The following is a 26,453-nucleotide window of genomic DNA, read 5'->3' as shown; positions in this document are numbered from 1 at the left end:
TTAGCTAGTTTAAGTTGATTAGCTAGGGACAACCACTTCATAATCAAGAAACAAAGCATTAGATGCAAAAGCATCTAACACAGAAGGCAAAGCATCCAGTTTGTACAACCCAACTAAGCCAATTCCATCCAAAAGAGAATTCAYGATCAGTTAAAATATATAGCAAACCAGAAACAAAAGGTTGAATTAGCTATATAGGTCGCAAAACCTCTCCTCACCTGCTCCATTTACTCTCACAGCAAGTACAGTGGCTACCGAGCAGTGGYTTGCTCTTAAAACTGTTTGAAATGTCTGACTTATTAGGGTGTTGAATTGCATTGCAAGGAAACCTGTAAAAGAGGTTATCGTGGACAAAGGATTACTGTGACCACAGAGCTCTGYAACCCCAAATAAAGACAAGGTGAAGTGTTATTATTTGTTCGGCAGTTTTCCCTAAAAGCATGGATAGAAGTATATATAGCTGCCTTTCAAATATGTGAAACAGAAATCTTGCCCAAGCAAGTCTTCAAAGCTTCCATAACTTCTGTGAAATGAGCCTCGAGGCCCTGGGGGACTCAGATTTCTGTCTTCCTGTGGCAGGTCTCAGTGAACCGCATTATTCCTCTACATACTTGATACAAAACCAGAGTTCCTCTCTGGACATCTCTTCACAAGTTATGAGAAAGTCATGAAGGGCCACTCCACTACCAGGCCTAGTAGGGCTAAAAGACTTGACTGGCCCTGAAGGTTGAGGCAGTGGAGAAGAAAACACGGGAAACACATTGGAGCGCCTGCTGTGGGCACTGGAAAYAGTCACACACAAACAAATGTTGGCATCTGATTGAGCGTCTCAACACCAAACTGAATCCAATTAATAGCTTTGTTCTGCCTTGTAAGAGCAAGAGCCGGACAAGAGCTCCCTGACTACACTGAAATTAGAAGAAAGTAAAACCGAGTCTTTTGGAAGGTCTAATTTAATCAGTCTTGAGACAAGAAATTTCTGGGGTTTCACAGTTTGGTGAGCAGACCCTTGAAATGAAGTCCAAGGTAGAGCTGGTTGGTGCAGACAACGCAATTCTAGAGTAAGCAGAAGTTCCTGGGAGAGGAAGACTCCATTTCCTGTCTTTCAAAAGATAAGTTTTGACATCAAGTTTAATTGAATTAGTCCTAAAGGAAAGTGTTCTAGAGAGTTCTGTTGATAACACATGGAATCCTGGCTGAGAAGAAGACATTTCTCCACAGACTGGAACAGATATGCTTCTCCTCATGCATCAGTGGCCTCATTTGCCTCTTGGAGGAAAAGAATACCAAGCCTTGAGATCTCTTTGTTCTGGCTTCCAGCTTTGCTGAATACAACTGGTATTTGGCACTCTAAAGATGAAAAAAAAAGAAAGGATATTCTGTTTCATCTGAGAAGGGAGATTTGAATTTCTCTGTCAGGAAAGGCTTTTATTAACAACTCTTTATGCCACTACCTGGGAAAGCTAAAGCAGAGAGACGTACAACTACAGAAGCGTGTTGATAAGCCTAAGTTGCTTTGGGATGTAGTACTGACCTCCTTGGAAGCCCAAAGGAGAAGGCTGTAATTGCAGTGCATCTTCCAAGCAACAAAACTCAACCTCTGCTTGGGAAATGGGCAGCAAAAGTGGATGAAGTTGCCTCCAAAGTGGGCAGGATGGCTGTAGGAATCAGGCAGGAAGGGACAGGGCAGTGGAGCTATGAGGACAGAGTCATAGTATCACAGGACAAGGGGCACAGTCCCAGTCAAGGCGAAGAGATTTCCAAAAACGGCCTTTTATTTCAGAAAATTTCTGGAGGTAACTTGTATGAAGGCAAACCAACTGTTTACTGACTGCSTCTCCCCACCTCTTTTTAGGTCTGTGACATGTACACTACAAAAATATCCTGAATATCCTGAAATATGCTAAATATTGTCCACAGACTTTATGCATTAAAGCCACAGCAATGCAGCACTGTCACATTTAGATCCTTTTCCCCCTTGCAGGGGCGGCCTGGGCCCTGTACTAGCGAATGGGCAGAACGCACGAGGGATCCCATACATGGCAACCTCAAATCCCACCTCTGCAATCACAGGAATCTGTTAGACTTTGTAGAGAGCAGGGCTGAATTCTGCTAGCTACAATGCAGATTTTTTCCCTTCAGTTTGCTGTGTGAAAGAAATAATAGAAGTAACTTATATAAGCAGCATCCCTCTTGCCAGTGCAAGCATTTGAACACTTAAAGTTGAAGTATTCTTGCACTGAGCACTGGGAAAGGATAAAGCCCACATATCGAACCAAGGATGAGTTTTAAATAGTAGTTCTTAAGCAGAAAATTGGCTTACCAAGCAGATAAAAGAGAAAACAAAAGAGACAGAGAAACAAGCTTGCTGTGACTGAATTGACTGTCTTTCAGATGAGAAAAATGTTTGATTTATTTTATGGATGTTAGGAAACTGCTTGTTTAATTTCACACAGTGAGGCTCCAAATAACAACAAACACTTTAATTAGAAACGTTGAGTGGAAAGCGCAGTGCACACCGGAATGAAATCACTTTAAATACAGCACTGTGAAGGCGGAAGGACAAATCCCCAGTTTTAAAACACTTCTTAAATAAAAACTCAAGGTGATACGCCAGGCTTCTTTCTTGCTGTATTGTATTTAGAGTCCCCCATGCAATTTTATTATTTAAGATTGGTCTTTGGGCAATATTTATTTTCTTTCGAGGTTTATCATCATGAAATCTCTCCTGTGTCGCTCGCTGAGGCTTTAACCCAGTGTGACGTGAGGGGCTCGGCAGCGTCCGTGTCCCGCCGGTGGGAGGAATTCCAGCTCTTCCACAGGAGCTGCAGGAAAACTCACCCATAAAAGGGCTCCCGTGCTCGCTGCTCAGCTTGCAGGCACCACGTGGAAGCGATAATTATTAAATACCAGCTCTTGGAGAAAGGAAAATAATATTGTCTCCCAAGCAAATTATTTTTTCCACAGGAATGAAGCGTCATTTCAGTGATTCATATTAGCACTAACTGCTGCAAAATAAACATGGTGAAACAAAYGCAAAGTACCCCGGGAACTCGGCCCCGGTATCATCATCTCCTATTAATTTATGTTTGCAGAGTGAAGTTCATGTTCATTTCACCATGACTTTCCCTCAAAACATTTACTACAGGGATGATTTCACATCAGAGCCTATTTATTCAGAGCAAATACTTTGAAATGATTTCCGAAAGACTCCTCTTCTGTTTTCCAAATCAAAACACCAGCATTATCTCCACGGGGAAACAAGGCAAATAACATCCTTGATCATTTGTACTTTTAACAAAGAAGAAACCAAAAGAAAAAAGAAAAAGAAATAAATACTTTGGAGAATGGATGAGTTTACTGCAGGAAATAAAAACATACAAGAAAGCTGACAAAGATTCAACAAACACTGCAGCAGCAGMAGGCATGCAGGCACACAACATACTTCTGCACAGTGATGTTGTGGAGAAAAGCTCTTTTATTTCTTCTTCAGGGGAGGATTTCTCACCACATCCCATACTCTCTACCTTGGTAAACACTGATCTCAGAAAAACAAAACAAAACAAATAATACTAGTCAAGATGCTAAAACCGCAAACTGGTTTTTAACTTTACCTACAGCTGAAGTCTTCTGTGATATTTTTTACCGTGTAGCTAAACAGAGTGGGCAGTGACACAGCAAAACTGACAGAGATCTTCCTCTCTAAGGCCAGCRAAGAAATATTGTTTAGTCATTTAAATTTAAAGATTTTCTTCACAGAATATGCTAAGAAAAAGCTGTTTCCGTTTTTAAAGAAACGATGCCTACCTTTAGTCCCAATGGTAGTAAATTGTATTTATAGTGTATTTCAAATACTAAATGTATTTCTCCCGTTAAGCTGAAGTGTTATTTAGATAAGCAATACCCCAAACACTCTGTGTGCCGCAGGAATCCCAATTCATCGTGTGCAGTTACAGGATATCATCATGACGAGGGGTTGGGTTGGGTTGTCCCAAGGCAACCCATTTGGTGGGCAGCACATAATCACTCAAAAATTTCTTCCAGGGAGCAGCAGCATCACTTAAGAGCATCATTTACATCTGCTGTGCCACAAGAGCACGTGGCAAATCCATCTGTGGTTTCTGCAGGTCAGCCCAAGTGTGCTCAACAAGAGCTGTGGGTAGCACCCGTTCGCTTCCCCAGGCTTGGATTAGTGTTTCATAAACTCAACACACCAAACAGCTCTTTAAAGGCTTGACATACAGCACTTCTCACTTTCTAGCTTGATTCTAGATAATAATTTTGTCTAACCTGACTAATACTATTATTTTTGAATAAATTGTCAGTAAATGACAAGACACGGCACCTTAGAACATTATTTTATAACACTTCTTCTAGACACACTCTGCAAACAGAATCACTCCTTGACTCTTATTCTTCTACTACTGGCAGTAATTATTTCATGGGAGCAAACACTATGTTACTGGTTGAACAAGTTAAATATAGGTTTACTTCCATGCATAAAACAGGGATGTCATGTTGTTACGCCAGGTATGTATCTAAAGAGCACCACATAGCAGCAAAAAAGAGAGAGAAAAGGCAAAGATGCAAGTAGGCACACTTATAGAAAATCTATTTTTTGTGGCATCTGACCTGGAAAGTAACTGTTTGGAAGCTGTCTAGAAATATCACTTCTATTTTTGCTCATGTTTAAGCTGTGGCAAGACCCTCGGAAGTTAAAGTGTGTGTTCCCAGATGCTGGAGGGAAGAGATGGCCTAGCTGCATGTGGCATATTGTCACCCCTGGGCTGTGGCCATGCTCCTCCCTTGCAGGGGTGCATTACAACAACCCAACCTAGAGAATTAATGGAAAAACAAATAAATCAGCAGCGTTGTAGACTATACCTSTCATGGGCACACAAGGGAAGCACATAGGGAAGCTCATGCAGCATCCCATTGAGTATCCAGTAGGCAAGTGCATGGAACAGGCTAACTTAGAACTTACTTACTAACTTACACCAAATGTTTGCTTTCTGAACATCACTAGGGTCTTCAGAGCACTGGCGTAATGCCTGGTGTTTCACTGACAAAGGCAGGAAAAGAAATTKCTCGGGAAGAGCTTACAAGCAAACACACAAAGCAGCACAAGAAGGAAAGCAATGGAACAGTTACATTTTGCTGTTCTGCTTTTATAAATATTTTCCTAATATTCGTATTATAATATGGGTTAAATTATCAGGGTTATGAGTTTATGCCTAAAGGCAGAGTGAACGCTTATTATCATTACTGAGCTAAGATCCAGAGATGTGCTTGGGACCAGACAGCCTGGCCCTGAGAAATTTAGAGTCTAAATTTCTAGAAAAGGATAGAAAAGGATAAAACAAAGTGCACTGAAAGATGCAGAGCACAGCTGTAATTTAGGCATCTCCCTATAATATATAAAATGAAATGGAGAAATCTTAAACCGACGAGGTGGTTTCTGTGAATTTCCTATAATGCTTCTCTAAAAGATATCTCAGAAAAGAGATGCTGGAAGTYGGAATGTCAGTGTTAGGGAATCGTTAGGGAGCATCATGGAAGAATAGAGGTGCCAGAAGGAAACAAAGTCGTGGGAATGTCACTGTAAGACCAGGACATATAGAAAGTCATGGTAATAAATATGATTTGAGATGCTGGTAGAATGAAATTTTCTAATAATAAAATGCCACAAGAGACCTGGTGACAAAAACCTAAAAAAGAATAAAACAAAAAACGCTTTATAGTTACAGAGATGGAAAGAGTCACATTTTATATCCGATCGGGCATAACTGCAGGAGGAATTGGGAACTGCAGGTGAGTATCAGGCAAAGGAGGGAGATGAGTCAAAGGTGACCACAAGTGGAGAGAGGTCAACTGCAAAGTGAAGGAGAGAGAAGCRGAGGTAATTTGCACTTAAATTCTATAGCGATTAATGCCTGAAATGTGAAAGAAAAGCTGTCTTGACTGCCTTTTCTCTTTTGCTTTCAGTATATAGAAAATCCCAAGGGAAAAAAAAAATCCTCAGTTAAATTAATATAATTCCGAGACATTAAAACATTTACATCTTCCCAAATTAAAGAGAACAGAATGTTATTTGTAAGAGTAGCTTTGAGTTATTCCCTATAGGAAAATAGCTTATAATAGCTACTGTAGACCTGCTAGTCCACAGCAGATCCTCAAGTTCATGCACTTCCCTCACAGCCAGTGCCTTTTTAGTCGGTATTAGGCATGGCTCAAGCTAAATGGAAAATAAAACTCAGGAGCATCTATGTGAGATGTGAGTCCAGAACAGCTTTTACACGTTAAATTCAGTTCAGTTCCGAATAYGTTCTGATAGTTTCATTTTAGAATTTTCACCTAAGAAACAGGATTCAAATATTCTTAAATAGATGAAATGAAAATGAACTAGCTAAAGAGAAATTATCTGCCTAAAGGAGTAAGTTAAGCAAGTGTCAGGGAAAGGGTCAGCTTGTAGTCCTTTTCTAATCTGTAGCTAATGTTCCCACACGTAGAAGGGGAATTTGGGGTTTCAAGACAAAAAAAAATAATCTGAGTAGAGCCAACACTTTATAACTGTAATAAAACAGTACATAAATTGCAAAATGCGTATCAGATAATATTGCAGACAATGTAAAATAATTCTGCTGGAGAAGAACACAACTGCTAGAGATTCGAACCCAAGTTTTCTAGTGGTACTCTGACACTATTTCTTTCCAGTGATAAAAGCATTGAGACAATTTTGCTCAAAAGACTTAATTTCCTTGCTGCATTTCTCAGACTGCCAATTTCCATGTGAAAAATATTAGACACACTAAATAAGGGATTTTTTTTTAATGAAATAATAAACTTCCACCTTGAAAATTAGGATGACCGATCTTCCTTTCTTATGTTTATAACCTAGTTGCTATTTCTATCTACCTGAATGTGCATTTAAGTTGAATCTTTATTTCTTTAGCAATTATGAAAAATCATGTAATAAGAGAGTTCAGACTTTACCTCCAGTTTGCCATGTGCACAGTCTAATAGCAGTAAGTTGGCTCTGTCCCTGTCACAGGCAATAGGAGACCAAGGCCACACTCCATCACTAGCTGCTGACCACCAGCAAACAACCATGTCTTGAACACAATTTATTGCCAGGTGAYGTTTCATCCTTCTCCCTTCTGGTCCAGGTATATCAGTGTAAGAAATCTGAGGGAGGGAAAAAAAAATGCAGTAAATATTTCAGGTGATAAAATATTACGGTGGGAGCAATTGGGAGCATTTGCTTTGGATGCGTGAAAGGGAATGTATATATACACAGAGGGCTGGGCACATATATCTTCATATAGGCTGTCTGTAAATGTAAAAAATATCTCCTCAGACGGAAAGAGACACGCTCCCACCTTTATCTGCGGGGAGGGGATTGGGAAGGAAAGGCATGTGAGTTAAGAGGGAATTTGCTGCAATGACTCCAATCAATACCAAAATGTACAGTCATGGTTGCTTGACAGCATCGACCTACACACAGGATTTAAGCCTAGCCATATTAAATGACAAGTTCTGTGAGGCTGACCAGGGAGCTAAGGCTGGTGTTTAAGGCATAGTCAAATATTAACTATATTCTACAGTGCTGGAGTGAATATATATTTTTCTTTGGACTGCCTAACTTAAAGAATCCAGACACAAACAGCCACTTTGCAAGAGAATATATACTTTCCTGCATAATGCGGATGAGCTACAGCATCATGCGTAAACTTTATGCAGCTCTTGAGAATTGGGCCTCTTTCTCAGGAAGGATTTGTGGAATTTATTATTCAAACTCTGTTATTTTGGAGCATGGTTATTTGAAAACATGAGCAGTGCACCATCTGGGTGACACATGCCAAGGAAATATAGATTGCACCGCATTTCTGCTTAAGGAATTAATGGAAGGTTGATAGCTAGGGGAAAAAAAAAACTATCTTGCCATTGCTGGTCAGCAATAATCGAACCACTTTCTGGGGATTAAGCGCATGGCTAAGCCTACTGGACCAGACACTAGCAAAGGGCAGGGGGTCTTCTTATCAGAGAAATGCTTCTGGAGCCAGTCTCACTACATGACAGATTGCTTTCATATTCCTGTCTGCAAGGCAACAAAGGATGGCAGTAATGCGATAATGCCAGAGTGCAATGGGTGTTAAGAACCCGTTGCATTTATGTATTGTATTTAGTAAATAATCAGGCTCATCCAAATTGTGATCTCACCACTCAACCAAGGCCATTAAAATCAAGGTTAATGCTTTAATAATCCTCTGCTGTTTTTTTTCATATGGTCAAAAGAATCCTTTTCTATTTGCATGGTCATAATATTATTGACCTCTTCATCCCCTGAATACACATCAAAAGTAACTGAAATCAAAGTAATTACCAATGTTGCTCTCTCATGGTAAACATTTAACTCCTTCTTCTGTCTCCTCCTTCAGTAAATTGAAATGGATTAAAAAACACAGACGGGAACAACTCGCAAAAGGTCCTTATTTCCACAGTAGCCTGTGTTTTATTTGTCAAAATACTACTTAAAAGCAGAAGGATAAAACAGAACACGGGGTTTCACAGGTAACTGCGCTTGAATTAAAGCTGCAGGTAAACAGTTGATTTGGTGGCAACACACTTGGGATAGAAACCCACAAATACCCTCCTAGACAATACTGAGTGTTGTGTTGKGGTGCTAACTGGTCGCTCTTTATTTTACACTTTGCAACAGCCATGATTCTTTTGCAAACCTKGATGTCTTGCATTAGACAGGACACTGCCCAGCAGGGACTAGTACCACTGAGAAATGATCATTTCTGGTTTGTTGATCGCCCAAGATTGCAGTGATTCGTAGAGCCAGGCTGSCTTTCTTTGTTCAACGTGTATATGAAATCCAAGGTGCTATTGCTTAGGAAGAAAGGGGCTTGGGAAAACAATTATCCATTTAGATATGTATTGTGTTAATATTGACTTGAGGCTAGGTATCAAACATCCGCACCGCCTAATTCAGCATAAAATTAGAATACATGCCAAATGTGAAAGGAAGAAGGAAAGATTCCCCATTTTTTAAATGTATACTATAAAATAAATAAACCAACCAACCAATTGCTTTTACCTCTAAGCACTGAAAATAACTGTGAGGAGAAAAGCGTGGTAGACCTGTTGTTATTACCTGCTCTCTGGCAGTCCAGCAGAGCCTTGAGTTCCTCACCAATGCTACCCACCTTGGTGCTGAGCAATGCACAATGTGAAGTTGCTTTTCTCTACATACTAAAATAAATTTTAAATACAATAGAAATTTAATTCTATCACTACATATGATGGCAAGCAAGCATTTTGCTCGTTTTAGAAATATGAATTGCAATCCAGATGCAGAGTACATTTCCCAAGGCCACACTGCAACTCAGAGGCAATGATGAAGGCTATATACTCAAATTTCCTGCATCACAGATCCATATTTTAGTCCAGAGGCAGCTCTGTACCATGGCAAACTTCCTTTAATGCACTTTCCCTCTTGCAGAATGAAAGCAACATTAAGGAAGAACTTCATTTTAGAATGAAAATGTTACAGCTTTGCCCATTTCCAGGTGAAGAACATCTTTAATTCTTTTACTGCTATTGATAGCAACACTGTTGACCGTCCCTGATATTTCAGTGTTTGCAAGTTTGACAATGAGCATCATGAACAACTCTACTTCAAAACAGACAGCTGACATAATAGTATTGCAGCAGTAAAGAATACTTTGTGCTGGCTCACACTGGTGCAGTTCTGAAGATAATAAGAATTATTTTTAGCTGCCTAACTAGCAAGCCTCACAGAAAAGAACATTCAATTAAAAAATGCAAATGCCTTTTTTTTTTTTTGGCTGGCGAAAACATAATCCATAGCGATTCCCACTGATTTCAAGAGACAGGGAAGTGAACGTGGCACATGGACGTGTTCTAGAAGCGTGGCTGTGTCAGCAAAGAACTGAACGCRACCACCGCTTAAAGGATGCAGTTGTTTCTGGATTCCTACGGCAGGGAGAGGTTTCTATGGATTTGAATTTCCTTTTTTTCCCATGAAAAAAAATGCCACAAGCACCGCATCCAAAATGTGCTCAGCAATCCTCAGAATGAAAATACATTTTCTAAACAGAAACGAAGGGGCTATGGCCCTTATAATTAAACGATGAAGGCAGGCTTCAGCTCACCACAGTTTCGTAGTTAAAGTTTAGAGCTAATAAAAAAAGCCCCAAAGCCACCAAGGCTGCTTCTGAAGCACAACCTTAGCGAACACCTTAGGCCAGGCACACGTGAACATCATTTTAAAGTAAACTATGTATCAGCTCGGTTCCTGGTGAACAGTGAACTGTCTCAAATCCACGTTATAGAGGCTGGATCAATCTCGCAAACACAAGTCATTGCTGAAAAGAGGCCCTGAACTGAAACAGCCTGGAAAATGTATTAGATATTCATCCTAGCAGAAAGTATTTCTACCAAGCAAGTTAAAATGTAATATGGCAAAACTTAAATTAAACACATCCTTAAAGAGCTTGCCTGGAAAAATGCAAACTCTCTTATGTGAGGAAGCAAATTACCGAGGGGTTGTGAGGGGGAAAATATTTGCTAGGACAAGATTGCTTTTCCTTCACATTTATCCAGTTTGAAATAACCGGATAAACGCTAACTCTTGCTCGCTGCATCCTTCTCCCTGCCTTGGGTAAGGGCTGGTCTCCTCATTCCTGCAGGGAATTGCACGTGGCCCCTTTCCTCCTCTACCTGCTCAAAGTTACCTGCCAAGGGCTCACTCTTTTTCCTGCCTTCCCAGGTAAGGTCACAGTYGTACTGTCCCGAAGCCAAAGTGTCACCATCCATATAGGCTACGTCTGCACAGCCCAACCCAACCAAGACAGTGGTTGCAATTTAACTGTGTAATTTAACAGTGTAATTTAACTGGAGTTGGGTTTCTGCAGGGAACCAAGCCATTTTAAAGCTACCTCAGCTATCTCCAGACAACAGTTACTGCTGTGAGTGTTGTAGAGCCACAACAACAGTCAAAGGCTGGAAATGCGTGTTGAGGAATTGAGATACAGAGGYGCCCACTCACGTGCCCAAGGTCACATACACAGCCAGCCACTGGTGAGCAACTCAGCTTCCCTATCTCGTGTCCTAGCTCATTTCAAAAGCAGCAACCCCAACAGTGATTACTGTAACTAGAGGGAAAATTAAGATTTCTGCAAGGAATTACAGCAGTCTTGGAGCTCAGAGAGATGACTGAATTATCAGGGCTTCGTGGGCTGCTGTGTATCAGGTGAGCCACAGTAATTGGCTGTGCATGCACCTTTAGCCTACAGCAAACAAAAGGCAATATGCATTAGCTCAAATCTTTTACACTGAGATTTACCATTACAGACTCTACTTCATGTCGGTATTTACAGTCAGCACTGACAAATATACCTTAAAATCCAAACAAGAGAGTTTTTCCAGTCTTTTGTTTACATCAGGAGACTCCATCTTCTTTGTAAATTGAACAAAGCAGAGTTGGTTTTGGTCCTCAAATGACAAGACCATGAAACTATCCGTAAGAACAGCTGAAAAGAAAAAAACAAGGAAAAAATGTGACCACTGCAATACCTGTTTCTGCTAAGCAAACAAATTACTGAGCCTTCCACTGAGATACTGCAAAAAGTAATTTTTTCTTAAATATTACACTAGGGCTCTGCAATCTCCTAAAAGGCATCAGTGTTTCATTCTGCCAGGATCTTCTTAGAAATGAGAAATAAAGCTTAAGGACTACTCAGATTACATAAACCTCAATAAATTAAGTCAGATCAAGTTACCACTACATTCAAATAAACGTTTTGTTCTCCCCTTCCATTTCCATTTTCTTTTTCCTCTTTTGCCTACAGTAACATCACCCAATATTTTGCAAAGGCACCTAATACAGCATTGCCTGTGATGAGGTTGATAAATGCAAATTAATACTTGAGGTATATTTGGTATTTTGACATTGGGAACAAGTGGTGCAGCAGTGCGAAGGTTCTGCAGACACTAACTGTAACACACAGGGCTGTGCTTTAGATAGGTTATTAACTTCTTGAAATCTTTATATCTGGTACCCAAACAATGCAGATAACCAAGAAGAAAGAGACCCCTTGAATTGGGAAAAAGTGTTGTGGAAATTGTTCTCATAAAGAGAGTGCTAGACTGAAACAGTTCAATACAAACCAGAACAACTAATTTGACAACGAAAATGAATTAATCAATACCATATAGGATTATTTCGCCCAAGCACTCCCTGTTGGTCAAGCAGTGCATCCCTGTACATCTTTCAGGCTGAAAATGCAATAGGTCACCACGGAAGCTAGCTCCACGTTGCTGAAGAGCAGCTGGGGAGAATCTGGTTTAAGGCCAAGCCAAGGAGCTGCTTTTAGGAGGCAAGCTCAGGAAGCTCTATGAAAATGAGCAGCTGCCCAGTAACTTGGGGCCTGATCTGAAACCACACCAGTGGGGCTGGGGTGTTGGGCCAAGGGTGAAAAAGAGGAGGCAAGAGGTAAACTGCATTACACACTTGCCGGGTAATTGGTTTTTTTAATACTAAGGATTCTATTAATATACGGGTGTTATTTTTCAGGGCTTAATTACAATATACAAATAGGGAAAAATCAGACACACTGCTGCATCTTTCTTGAATAGCAAGGCTGATGTTCAGCAGATGCCTGGTGAATGGAGGAAAGCATCATAACTAAAGATCAAAACTAAGCCTAGCATATATTCACACTGAAAAGCTGTAACTCGGATCTACATTTTGGGGGAATTTGGAATACAATTCACAATGAAAACTGCATGTTCTTGGTCATGCAKATGGCAGGATATTAACATCTGGATGAGTTCTCAGGGGAGCTTTGTAAAGAGACAATGGAAAAATTAAGTTCATATTATGAAACTGATGGGCACATTTTATGAGCTTGTTTGTGCAATATGCAAAACATTGGTTTTTAGCAGTTATTGGCCTATCACTGGGCAATAACGAGATGCTGAAAATCCAGAAACTAAACACCTCCACACAGATAATGTTATCCAACATTTTTCATCAGTAACCATTTTTATAATAAATGAARCTTAACTATAATAAATATCCCTTGTAATTAATCAGCGTGCTCAAGTTCATTTCTGTCCCATTTTGCCTTTCATGATACAAACACGACAAGTGGCATGTCCACAGTGATTAAAATATGTAAGAAACCGAATTTTAGAAATCCATTCATCCTTTGACAAGCCTGAAAACTTTGATGTCAAATATTATTCTTAAAGCGTTCTTAGTCCTAAGGGTTCTAACTATGGCATTACATGCAATTACTTGTTGTGTTTGCAAGTCCCCAGTGGCAATAATTAGTCTACCTGTTGACACGCTGCCTCTCTATTGTTAATGCAGGCAATTGATTTGCACGTGGGTGTAATTACCAGCACTGATGGTGTCGGAGATGAGCTTCCCCACCAGGGTCTTGTCAATCACCACCTTCTCCAGCTGTGGCCCAGAAAGGCTTAGGGACACCAGCACACCTGARTGAAAGAGGAGCTAACTCCAAAGAGCGAGAAAACAAGATGTTAAGAGTCAATAACAAAGTGAAACATTCCAAGGTACAGATTTATTGCTGTCTGTTATGGTGTCATCTAATTTTCAGGCTTGCACCGGAGACTTTTATCTTACCTGTGAAGATGTCTTGTAAGGACTTTCAAAGCTTTTTCAATGAAAAATGAGTGGGATACAACACTGAATTGTGTGGGGATAAGAATTAAAGTGGTGAACATTTGAAGATGATGGCTGCTCATAAAATTTACTGAATTAGTACGGTAAAAATTGACTAAAAGCCTGATCTGAATGGACACCAAAATCCCTCCTCATTATCAAAACACCAACTGATTGTTGTATTTTTTCGCTATGACCTCTTGTGTCCAAGAACAAACAAACAAACCTAGCACTCAACCAAAGCAGAACTCTGCTGTTTAAGTACTTCTGTACATGAACACTGGGCCAAAAATTCAAATRCCGCTACTAACGTGGGTTTTGTATACTGACCTTGACAGGTTTTCAATGAAACTGAATTTGGTCTACAGATCTTCAGATCAACATATTTATTGCTCTGTTTTTATTCTACCTGTCATTCACAGACCTGATTTTTCTACATTATATAACTGTGGTTTATATTCTAACTAGAAGTAGATTAAAATTTWAAAAATTGTATTTTTTTCAAATGGACATAAGACAAATAGTTGCTGTTTTAGTAGAAGTTGGCATAAAAAATCCTATCTATTTTGTGTTACAGCTACGAAACAAACTTGGTTGTAATGTATTCATAGTACAATATACTCGTATGTAGCACACCAAGCAAAYTTTCTTGCAATGACATCTACTGGATTATATAACAATCTCCAGGAAAAGTGCTGGGACCCCATTTTTGTCGCCTTTTACAATGAATAGCGCAGGGATGAGAAAATACAATGTTGGGAGCAAGGCTGAGTTGGCAGTAAGAGGCATTAGGTGACATCTCCATGTCTTTTATACACCTCAGAAGCAGTAATTTCATTTCTATGACTCTCCTTCAGCTCTAGGGCTACATTACAATTGTTGTGTTTGTTTTACATGTTCCTTTTTCAAAGTCAAGAGGACATAAAATGGCATATAACTGTGATAAAATAATGTAAGTGCTGGGGCCAGGAGTGTAGTGATCTAATTGATTTTGGCTTTTGTTCTCAGCTCTGTTCCTAGTTATTTAGCTATAAAAATGTCAGTTGTACATAATGCTGTATTACTATAGTTCTATGCTCTCTGCAGTAAAAAGCACAACAAGAATATTTAAATAAAGAACCTGTTCGCCCGGCCAATATCTTTAACCACCTTTTTCCAATATATCTTCTTGCCAATTCAGAGTAGATAGTTTGAAAACAAATCCTCATGACATTTGAAAAAGAAACCCAACCTACCTGCAATGCAAAATTCATTTGCTACAAACAGATGTTTTTTTCCTGTTCTGCCAAACTCTAATCTTGCTTTAGTTTGAAAATATATGTATTCAGTATTTCACTATTCCCTGTCATGACAGATGTCCTTTAAGGTTTTGTCCTAGTAAAATCGTTAGACACAGTTACACTCATACAGCTTTCACTACAATCTTTCAAAACTTCAATTTATCCTTATGTTGGAGCTAGATTAGATAAAATCACAATTTATCCCCAACTTCATAATATGAGCCCAGCAAGGTTTGACTACGGTTAGCGACAATTGTCCAAAAAATCCAGCTGAAAAAGTGAGGGCTGAAACCTAGACCTACTTTGCAAGAATACACTTATATACACAACATATACAAGAATACACAAGCAAAATTAGATAAATCCTCTAGAAAAACCATCTAAAGTACTCAGTGTGTATCAGCCTGCCACAGAAGAGTAAAACTCCCCAAATCTGTCAGTGTTGAGGACAACTGAGAGGGCTGGTGTAGACACAGAAATCTTGTGTCCTCCCACCTGTGTCTTCCCCATCTTCACCTTGTGTCTTCCCAGGTTCTTTGCTTCCCCCCAAAAACGCTACTGTAATGGGAGGAATTTTTCCTCGCAGCGAGTGAGAAGAGCATCCTGGAGGCGAAGAGCATTCCTGGGAAAAAAGGGCTGGCAGAACAACCTGAACCAGAAGTCTCTTTGCAGCACCTTAGTTTATTGGACAAAGCAGGAAACTAATCATTAAGCTAACACTCCATATTTTGGGTATTAAAGAGAGTCCTCTCTCAATACAGCATGATACAATGACGCAGTATGGGTAAAACAGCGTTATTTGCATGGGCTTTATTGTTTCTTACAATAATCTCCACCCTTTTCATTTTTAATTTTATAGTAAAGTTTGAGATATTTGAATAAAGCTTAAACTTTAATTTAACAGCTTTTTGCTCTAATGTACTCGTGGCAGAGGTTAAGTGTGTCTGTGCTCCACAGGTTTGAGTCTTTGAGAAGTATTTGAATTAAACAAGTAAATTGGAGATCTCCCATACTATATGGTTATATAGGGAGAATATTTTTTCTACCTCCTTATAAAAATCCTTTGGCTTAGGGGAGGTCTCTTAAAGGATCCTGCAGGGAAAGGCATCTCAGATGGAAAGAATGTGTTGGAGGAAAGAAAGATAATTCACTGCTGTTCAAGACTGACTCCATCAGAAGCGCAAATGGTGGCATGAGGCAATATACCATGTTCAGAAATTATACATAAATATATGTGAAGGAAATTATTAGGTGCAAAACCTTATAGACTCTCCTTTCACATTCCTCAAATGAAGCCAAAACAACTGCAGCTGGATTTCTCTAATAAATGAAGGTGATGTTACAGAGGAACACCGTACTTTCAGTTATAGGGGAAATAGCTTATCTGCTCAAATTGAAACACCGCTATTTCAGTTCTTTACTCACTGCACCGTCTGTGCAAAGACTCTTACATGATATGGTGTCTTGTACATAAAGTTGTATAGTTAAGATTGTATTTTGGTGGATGGGAGTAGGCCAATGATGAGCTTGAATAAATATGGACCAAGCTGGGAAAGTTGCAAACTTGGCTTGAACAGAGACACACTGCATCCCATCTCCAAAAACTACTGTTCCAGGGACTCGTCCATCATTACTGAGGAATAAAGCAAATATACGAAGCATTATTTATCCAAGACACAAAGCCATGCCACCTAACAGAACTAACATCATACTGGGGAAAGAAACTCCCATTAATGACACGCATCATGTGTCCTTCCAACCAAGTACCGCACTGTGGGAAATGGAAATCAGGAGAAATAGCTCGACACCTCCAAGTGTTCCTAAGCAAAACATGAAGGTATTGGAAGAACAGACTTGTCCTCTGTACTTGAACATAGTCTGAGTCAAACGTTGGGGCTTCTGGTGACTTGATGTGCTGGGAAGGGAGGATGTTTCAACCTCTGTGTTAGTGGGGAGTTGAATGTGAAGGCTGCAGAGGGGGTTACGAGCTTTGTACACTGAAACGGTCTCTGAAAGGCAAGAAAGACATCAGATGGAGCAGACTCACATGCATACTCAAAACTCATGGACCTCAGCAGAACTTAAACACGTCCTTCAGTGGATTCCTTTTTCCTCGGCAGCCTTAGCCCTTAACTCCTCATTCATGCCGCTTAGCTGCTTATCAGCCCTTCTACCTAAAAAGATACCTACAGAGCAAAGCCAGGATTTGCCTCTATCTGATTAAAATTGGAAGAGAAGGAAAATATGCCTGTAAAAAACATTGCTGCAAACTGTTTTCCCTCACAGAGCCCAACCTACAAAGGAATATGCAAAAGGAGCAGAGAGTTGCAAAGCATTTCTTGTTCCAGCAGGTTCCCAGGGTTTTTCCCCACCTCTTCATTCCAGATTGCTTTCTTAGCCACCCTACCATAATTATTCTGTTGCATGCCTCATTACAGATGAAGTTATTGTTGTTACATGTTACTGTTACACAATAATCAATGCATTTGTACGTCTAGCTCCAAATCTCGAAAACCACAGAACACGTTAATGGTGGTGATCAAAAGCACCCAAAAGAATTTAATATGAGGGCCGCGTTCCTCCTAGGAACCAGCGATGGATCCTAACTTCTCCTGTATTCGAGCCGTGATGTCTTGATTTTGATATCAGATGTGCTAGTGGATGTCACCATATATCTTGCTAAATCAGCTTGCTTATGGGCATGGTAGCAAATACAACAAGCCGTGTCAGCATATACTGCTGTGTATCTCAATTCAGAATCCAGTCCTAAGTATGTCAAGGACGGTAACAAAAGCCCATTCGTATACATATGTAAATTGCAACACAAATCAAATTAAATCAGAGTAATTAAGCAAAGAATATATAAATCTTTTAAATTAGCGGGTARCAGATATGATTCATGCCTACTGTTTGGCTTTTAGACAATAAAATAATTCAGTGCTGGCATGTGTTTAGTGTGTAAATACATCATAATGCAAACGTAAAAGTAAAAAAAAAAAAGTTGGAAATCAAATGTTTCAGYTATATTGCATTATTTTTTACTACTTTATATTGTAAAACCAAGCCTGAAACCACCATTTCGTAAGATTGATTTCATGATTTTGTGGCAAAACTTAAGAGCATTCCAAAGAATTTTCCAAAAGCAATTTCCAAAGCATTTTCCAAAGAAGGAGACCAGAGAAGAGGAAGTCAGAGCTTCTTCATAGTAAACTAAACAATATTGGTGAAATTCCTTCCTCCAATTACTTCTTCTGGGCTGAACAGAAAGGGAAAGCCAATTTCATCAGAAATAATACAGTGGCATCTTACTGTAAAGACTTCTTCTCTGTTTTTTTTTTTGGGTCATCTTTCTTTTATGGTCTATTTATTTTCTTTTGACAACAACTAACAGGAGATTACAGGATTATTTCACAAGCTCACCATAGGTCACCAAACGTGGGGTTTGGAAGCACCACACTGCACCGCTGTACGCTCGAGGAGYGCAGGAACAAGGAGCAACGGAGTTAAGGAACACGGCTCAGTCCTTTAGGGCTCAACTAAGCCCTTTTAAATAGGAGAGCAAACTCCTTGACAAAAATCTCTGTACAGTCTAGGTTATGTTTACATGAACTGGCACATCTCCTGATTCAGAAGCTTTAAGCAGTATTAGAATGTAGACTCAGGGCTGGAAAAATAAAGGTCAGTGTATTTTGGGGGGCAATAGACAAGGAGGTAAATATGAAACTTCTAATGCATTGATTATTGTATAGAAAAAAAAAGGAATAGGAGAAGTTTTGATGCATAAAATGAAATCTTAAGATAGGTAGAGAGCTGGGCCAGCATTAAAGTAGAACTTGGTAAACTCACATAAAAGAGCTGATTTTGAGAAAAGCATCGATATAACAGATGAGGTGACCTGTACGTAAACTAACTAGACGTTTAATTGAGGGCTATGCAGGAAGTCTAACCGGTCATTTGCACATACAGTTCATGGGACAACCCACTTGTTYTCAGCAGATGCGCGTTTCGTTTTGTAGCCCCTGATTTTGGCCTGTGGGATAGCGAGAACCTGGAAATGCCAAGGGCTAGGGAAGGCACGAAGGGATTWTTTTATGTACCAGAGGCACATTAGCAGCAGTCCTATGCCTGTTTTTCAGAAAATCTCAGGGGAATAACACTATTATTTTAAATGATAGTCTTATTGTCTTTGTGCCCCCATTTGTTTTTTCTTTTTGTTCCCCTTTCTTTCTTTTTCCTGACAATTGTGTTTGGCTAAAAGCACAACAGTCAGTGGGAAGATCTTTAGGAAAGCGCATTTTTTATTACAAAAGAACAGGAACTTGGACAGATTTGGATACATAGGTCATTTAATAAAAATGTGATGACTTGAATTAAATATTTAAATTTCTATAACTGAATGTATTTGACATTTTTCACTCTGTAAAAGGGCAAGCTAAAAAATGAAGATACTCTAATTCGACCATATAATCAATTTTTGCTCAAATCACTGAAAATTATGATGATCTGCAGGGTAATTCACTACATGCTCACAGTGCTGTTTGACTGATTTGTTGCTTCCTACCCTACTTCTAAGTTAATGCAAACGTAGCCTCTTCTTTTTCCATTAACAGCTGCTCTGGGATCCATGCCGTAGTGCTAGGACAGAGATCACACTATTATGTGATAAGAAATTTCTGCTGAAACAGTTAAGCCATAAGCTCTGAACCTTCTTTTCACAAGTCTCAGAACATCTGTATCAAAAAGGCAGAAGTCCAAATAATCCTACAGAATGCTCAAAGGCAGATGAGCATTAGGAAAACAAATAGCTTGACATACGAATTGATGCCTAACACTTTTTCTATTGCAGAATGTTCCAAATTGGTCTTTTTTCTTTTTTTTTTCTTTGTTCTTTTTTCTATTTTATTTTCATTTGTTAGCGCTTGTATTTTGAGGAAGACCAACAACAGAGTAACACAATCATGTTGGCAAAACACTCTAAACCCTTTCGGAGAGTTCAATTATCAGCCATTATGATATAAAAATATGCTGGTTTGTGTTTGAGAAAGCAAAAGCAGAATTTGGTGGCAGAGAAATCATTATTGTCTATAACCTTAAMTCTGGCTGTGTTATTATGCATAACCTATGCAAACACCTATGGTCAACTTATCAATCTATCTCTATGATTCAGTACAATACAGAACCAGAGATATCCAGATATGTTAGGATAATCTTTGGTTTCCCATCTTCTGAAAGAAATGTTAGTTTGTATTGTCTCCTTTCTACTACAGATGCCTGAAACTACTTAGCAAATGCTAAATCCAAAAAAGTGTTTTGTAGCATTTGACAGTCAGCCAAGGTAACGGCAGGACAACCACACTTTGGCAAGGATTCCCTGTTCCAAATATGTATTGATAAGGAATGCAAGTGTTTACAGACACAGGTGGGAGGGGAGGAAGAATGACAGAGGAGAATGGACCGAAAAAACAAGTGAAGAGACAGTAAATTGATGAAAATGCAATGGATGAATATATTTGTGGTCAATTAACTCAGTGTTTTTTGTCAAACTCCGTTCCTAATCAAAAAGGAAAAAAAAACCCTCTAAATTATTTGAAAACTAATGTCTAAATTACTTCTAGAAGATGAACATTCACAGATGTATACCATGTTATCTGCATAAGAGAGATAYGCTTTTATTAGAGATAATGTCCGCTGGCCAAATGTAGTTTTGATGGTAATATCTTTATTACTGCTATAAAAAAGTAGACTTTATACTATTTGGCATGTCAGGTATTTACATTTTTTGGTACCCTTAAAAACATTTCTGCAATTCCAGCTACGATTCATTCAGCGGACGCACATTTGAAGCGACTTGAGTTAGAAGGAAAAAGAAACATGAAACTGAAAAAGTGTAGAAGTTAAAACTCAAAAATTCTGTTCAGAAACAGTATTAGTAACACTGAAAAATATTTTYCCTGCCAGAGCAGCTTACAGTATACACATTCCTCAGGAATAATGAAGACGGTAGAAACTTCCAAAATACTTTGTCCATGTTTTGCAGAACGAGCTGTCAAGTAAAGAGCTAGAATACGTTTAATGTTCAGACCTCCCACCTCCCCTGCTGCCCTGTGCTAATGAGCATGTGAAAGGCTGTTTCTTTTGCACAATATCTGGAACTTATATAGACAGAGCACATAGCTACGTGTGCCACATGTCACATTATCTCTTCTTGCACAACGTGATGACTTAGATTTATAGCCTCTCTCTCATGTTACACAAGCACAAAGTAAAAAGGACTTGTGACAGCCTTGTAAATAATTAGATATAATAAGTGTAACATAACATAGATTCCAAATCTCTTTTTCAGCCACTCCTTTGGCCTTATCTTTTGAGGTTCAAGACACTTTCAGTTTCCATGAAAAAAACATCTCGCACAATCAGGCCAATGAAAAACACAACATTTTCTAGAATCTATTTCAGATTAGGAATGTAAGTAAACACGATCTAGGTAATAAGAGCCACATATATCAAAAGGCACACATGCATTATTAATGACTGGACTTTTTGTACTGGTTAACATTTTAACACGGTTGTATCAATCAGTGAGTGATTGTTCGGCTCCACTGAGTGAGTACTGCAAGAGGTTGTCAAAACATCTTACCTGACAGATATGTTTGTTCTTCCATTTGCTCAGCACACACCGACTGTTTTGCATTAAGTCCTGAAGGACAACAGAAAACAGAGGGCAGAGTTGGCATGTGCGTTGTCACTCTTGGTTAAAATGCTTTTCATATTTACTCTTCTGGTTGAAGAGGGCCACAGAAAGATGCAGTTGTTTTGGACAAGCCCACCAAACAAAAGCGCATTTATCGACCCCAGGAGGGCTGGACTTCCATGAAAATTAAAGCTGTTGAAAGACGTTTGAAAAGCAGGCTACATGTTGCTGCACTTGGGAGTTTCTCAAACATACCTCCACCTCCTTGAGGGCATCTCGCAGTTTTTCTGGTCGCTTGTTTTTAAGTATCCAAGGATAACCTCGAGCTGGAAAATAAAAGCAAAAAAAGAAAAAGTTGTGCACAAAACTCTCAGCTGCTACACATAAGCATTTGCAAGGAGAATGACTCTCGCATTTAGCACATTTAATTCAGATTCCAGCTATCAAATCAAAGACAGATACTGTTCTTCTGAATTACCAGTTCACTGCCTAACTTCAAAGAGCAGGTGCAAATATGTCTGCAAAATACATGTGCACAAATATCCACATATATACAAKTAATAACAAATTGTGAATGCCACAAATTATGTTATGTGGTACAGTCATTTATAGTATTTGTTTTTTGAAAATTCTGAATTTTGAATTTGAATTATTGTATTAGACCAGAATTTTGAAAATTCTGGGGTGGCTGAGAATCAGACTCTAATAATTTGAAAAATTTCATCATTTAAGTTTTCTGTGCCTAAGTGTACAAGGAAAATAATGAGACATTATAACACATTTCTTTTTTTAACAGATATCTTTATATCTAGCCTACTTAAAAGAAATGTGATGAAAAGTGGTGAGCTCTGCGCTGTCAGTTTATAGGCCAACTTCCAGAGTGAATAACTTAACAGTTGTGCTTAACGCGTGTCCCCCCCCCCCCAAAAAAAAGTAGTTTACAATGGCAATTCTATAGTGTGAAAAAATGAAGGATTTCATATATCAACAAAAGAACACACCAACATACAACTTCTCTTTGTGTTTCATTGGACCAGAGCCAGTGTTGGTTGGACTGTTATGCTAATATTAATTAGGCGTGTAAGATCACATTTTCAATARGTACCTTCATAAATAGTGGAATATTCATCCATATACACAATATGGGAAACTGCCTGTACAGGCACCATGCTAAAAATGTGAATCAGCAGCAGTTAATCAAGTCACCCAAAGCTCTTCTTTTAGAGGATCCCATCGGAATTTCATCCCYGCTCCTTGGGCTGCTGCAAACAACATGCCCTTCCGCACTGAATTTTGCCTCCCATTGCACTCCAGTGGGAATTTCATTATGATCAGATGAAATGTTAATGGAGTTTTAACAGTATATATCTTAYTTTGTGAAGTCTTATAAAAATCAATTCGATTTTTCACAGCAGTTAGGGTACTAATGTTTGAATATTAATGTGTATATTCAATGCTGTAAAACTTGAGCCAGGGAAAAGTTATACTAACATACAAAAATGTGACTGTCATAGCACTGTGGTGTGATAGTACGAACTGAAATTGCTTTTAAACAGATAAGGTAGGAACTTAGAATACAATGTAAATATTTCAAAGCTCAAAATGTTCTGTGAAGACAGCGGATTATTAACCCATAATTCTATTTCTGCTGGAAGTATTTTAGCTATAACTTCAGTTTAGAGGCTGTTGGTATTTCAACTCACAAGCTGATTGGAAAAAACGTTTATTGCTCATCTGCAGAGTAAATTTCATAAGGAAAACTCTGGATTGTGCTTTGAGAAGCAATGAGCACCATCATGTTTAGTGACACATAGGAAAAGCTTGCAAATACACGAGGAAGGAGGAGTTACAGCTTTTCAAAGGTCTGGAACTTCCTAGTTCTGGGCTAGTCTGGCTTCCAGCAAATGGGATTTGTGGAAAGCAACACTGGAAACAGCGTGAGGTTATTTCAATGCCTTTGCTTTGCCAGGGGCATCACCAATTCACATTAATCTTTCAGTCCCACCATAAGAAGAAACTCTGAGAGGTCCTTACATTCTGCAAACTTTTGCTTCTCTTCTAGGCAACCAAGCTTCACCTGCGATCCTAAAGAGAAGGATGAAAAGCCGTATGATAATCCTTACAACAGCTGTCAGCAAATACTAATATGAGAGAGCAGCTTCATGCACTTTGATAAAACAGAGACATTTACAAAGAATTGAGGCAGTCCTGATGTTTTCACCTCCCGAGCCCGGTATCTTAAATTTGCAGTGAAAGAAGGGCTGGGGCAGCCCCGCAGGTGGCCCCGTGTGCAGGAGCAGGGTGCCGGCCCCGGGCAAGCGCCCACGATGCCCACGGCAGCCCCCGCTTGCCATGGACGGGAGGTARCTCGAGCTGAAAAGGCCTTTTGGCCCGTCAGGAAACTCGGAGGATTAGCAGGATTAATCAGATAAAGAAAATGGATCGTTCGCTCTGAAATGGCCATTTCTGCTCTCCTGCGCGGCGGCGGCTCGCGCGCGCTCGCGATGCCCTCTGCCGGGATGCACAACCCAGCAGCCCTCATCAAAGCAGACTCAGCGGTAGGAAACGCTGCTTAGTTTTCTTTCTGGTTAAGTATTTGTGTTTTACCTGGTTCGCTCTTCTCATAATACTGGTGGGTCCCGATATCTTCATCTGTAAGAAACAAAACACGGCGCAGCAGCCAAGGTCGACCTGGCACTGCTGGCTGGCCGGAGCAGCACACCAGGTATCACAGARGGAAGACAAGGCAGCATGTTCTCCGTGTGCCAGCAGACCTTCCTGACCCAGCAAGGGCTGTATGATGGAGCCCTACACCAACCTGGAGCCGTCGGTGCCTTCTCAAACATTCTGCTTCTTTTCCAGCTGCTGACGTGGTAATGCAGGTTTTTTTTTTACCTCCTTCCTAATTATCACCTTTTCTGTTGGTTCACCAGGAGAGGCTCACAGCAAAGAGGGTTTCTTACAAAAATTTAACCTGTTTTCTGATGGTTGAGAAGACAAAATTTTGGGGGCGATTCATGAGCTCCCCAAAGCTGCCCATACAAAGCGTCCAACACATTTGCTCTTAGCTATAGTTGTTATCAGCTGTATTTTTTTGTATCAGCAGCTGCAAAAGCAACTTCCCGGTTCCTGTGGCTGAGGGCAAATCCTGGCCAGACTCGGAGGCCCTGCTAACGGGAGACCTTCATGTGCACCACACAGGGAGCCCCATGGAGACTGCAAGGCGCTCCAGGCAGCTCCTCACCTGGGACATACGCACGGGTGCCACACTAAAGGGCACCTAGTAAGATGAGCTGAGCTGCTATGCTTTAAGCTGCAGCGTTTTAAAATTGGCGTGAATTTTAGAATAAAATCTTAAAATTTTAAATTTTAAAGTGTTAAAATTTACAACAAACTTGTGGGAGAGGAAAACACGCGCAGAGAGGAAGCAAGACGGTTGGTCAAAGGTAGGAAATAAGTGCAGTAGGCCACAGTACAATTTGACCGCAATAAGTCAATACTGTGTGTTTTATTTAAACCGTCAGATTTTTGTATGAAATAGAGCTTTTTGACATTTTTATATTATAGCTACAGAACAGTTTTCATACAGAAGAGGAATGTTAAGCTATATTGAGTCAATTTTTCAATAATCGCATTCATGTATGGTTTGCAGTAAACTATAGTACACTATGATTGGCATGAAATGTCAGAAATAACATTTTGATATCATCTACTTCTAAATCAGTGGGTGTTTTCTTGGGCATTAGACTCTACCACTAACAAGGCAAGATGCATACATGTAATTTCCACAAGGCTGSTAATTAGTCACACGCCTGCTGGAACAATCAATGCATAAGATAAATAAATACTTTAAATTTTCCAGTAACCATGCAAAATACCCAGAACATGCAGCAATTTTTATTATTCATGCTGAAATACAAATAATAGTGCCTCTGCAAGTCAGCTCCACTACTGATTTTCATTCACCCAAACTAGTTATTACACTGAAGCCTACAGCCAAGTAGGCTGCAGATTCCTAAACGGAGAAAGACATCAAATTAAACATAATCACAACATTTTAGCCTTGAAATGGTGCTCCAGCTTTGTGGTGAGATAACTAAAGATTCTGACAAGGTGCAAACATAATATTTCTGCCTACTTTTCTTTCTCCAAAGCACGAAATCATTTCACTAGGGTATTCAGAATTTTATATCAATTTAATATTCACCAACAGGATTTGTTGTTTTGTTTTAGTAATAGGTAATAGCTCACTTACCTCTAATATGTAAGGTCTTCTTCAAAGACCAAAGATGCATCTCAGCCAGGCAGAAAGACATCTGATGGCAGATGGAAACTTAACACTATCAAAAATAGGGAAAAAAACACATGAGCAAATTAATTACTCTCTGTCACCAGTGAAACTCCTGGTATTTCAGAAACAAAGCAGGAAAAGAGCTTAGCATTGGTGATGATTTCATTTGTCAACAAAATGAATGAATGAGAATGAATAGATAGGATAAAAAGTGTATTTGTTTATATATTTATATATGAGAAGAGCCAAATCAAACTCTTGAATTTACAGTTAATCTCACTATAGGGAATAACTTTGCACTCACTCCTTCTGGTATATACATTATAATTAATTCTACTGCATGGTTCTTACCTTGACACATGCAAAAGTTAGTATTTTCAGATTTGGCTTGTAGAGATCAGAATTCTGCTTTGGGGCCCAGCTTTTTAGCACACTGCATGTTGGGAGGTACCAATATTGTCAAGAAACAGT

At 39.4% G+C, this 26,453-nt stretch overlaps 1 protein-coding gene across 1 annotated transcript in view; it reads right to left on the bottom strand.

Annotated features, from left to right (window-relative positions):
* Positions 1-26,027, bottom strand: part of WDPCP (WD repeat containing planar cell polarity effector) — a 79,904-nt gene extending 53,877 nt beyond the window's left edge. The window contains exons 1-8 of the mRNA XM_026033989.1: positions 25,947-26,027; positions 24,299-24,343; positions 23,726-23,776; positions 21,947-22,017; positions 21,638-21,697; positions 13,435-13,549; positions 11,428-11,561; positions 6,994-7,185 (exon numbers count right to left, since the gene is read on the bottom strand). Of these exons, the coding sequence (XP_025889774.1) occupies positions 6,994-7,185; positions 11,428-11,561; positions 13,435-13,549; positions 21,638-21,697; positions 21,947-22,017; positions 23,726-23,776; positions 24,299-24,343; positions 25,947-26,007 (729 nt within the window). The 5' untranslated portion in view covers positions 26,008-26,027. The remainder of the gene's footprint in view (positions 1-6,993; positions 7,186-11,427; positions 11,562-13,434; positions 13,550-21,637; positions 21,698-21,946; positions 22,018-23,725; positions 23,777-24,298; positions 24,344-25,946) is intronic.
* Between the last annotated feature and the right edge of the window lie 426 nt (positions 26,028-26,453).

Source organism: Nothoprocta perdicaria, unplaced genomic scaffold (assembly GCF_003342845.1).
Source record: "Nothoprocta perdicaria isolate Ctin4 unplaced genomic scaffold, notPer1 scaffold_138, whole genome shotgun sequence".
In the NCBI taxonomy this organism is placed as follows: Eukaryota; Metazoa; Chordata; class Aves; order Tinamiformes; family Tinamidae; genus Nothoprocta; species Nothoprocta perdicaria.
The sequence above is the reverse complement of the archived record's forward strand: the minus strand, read 5'-3'. Positions and strand labels throughout refer to the sequence as shown.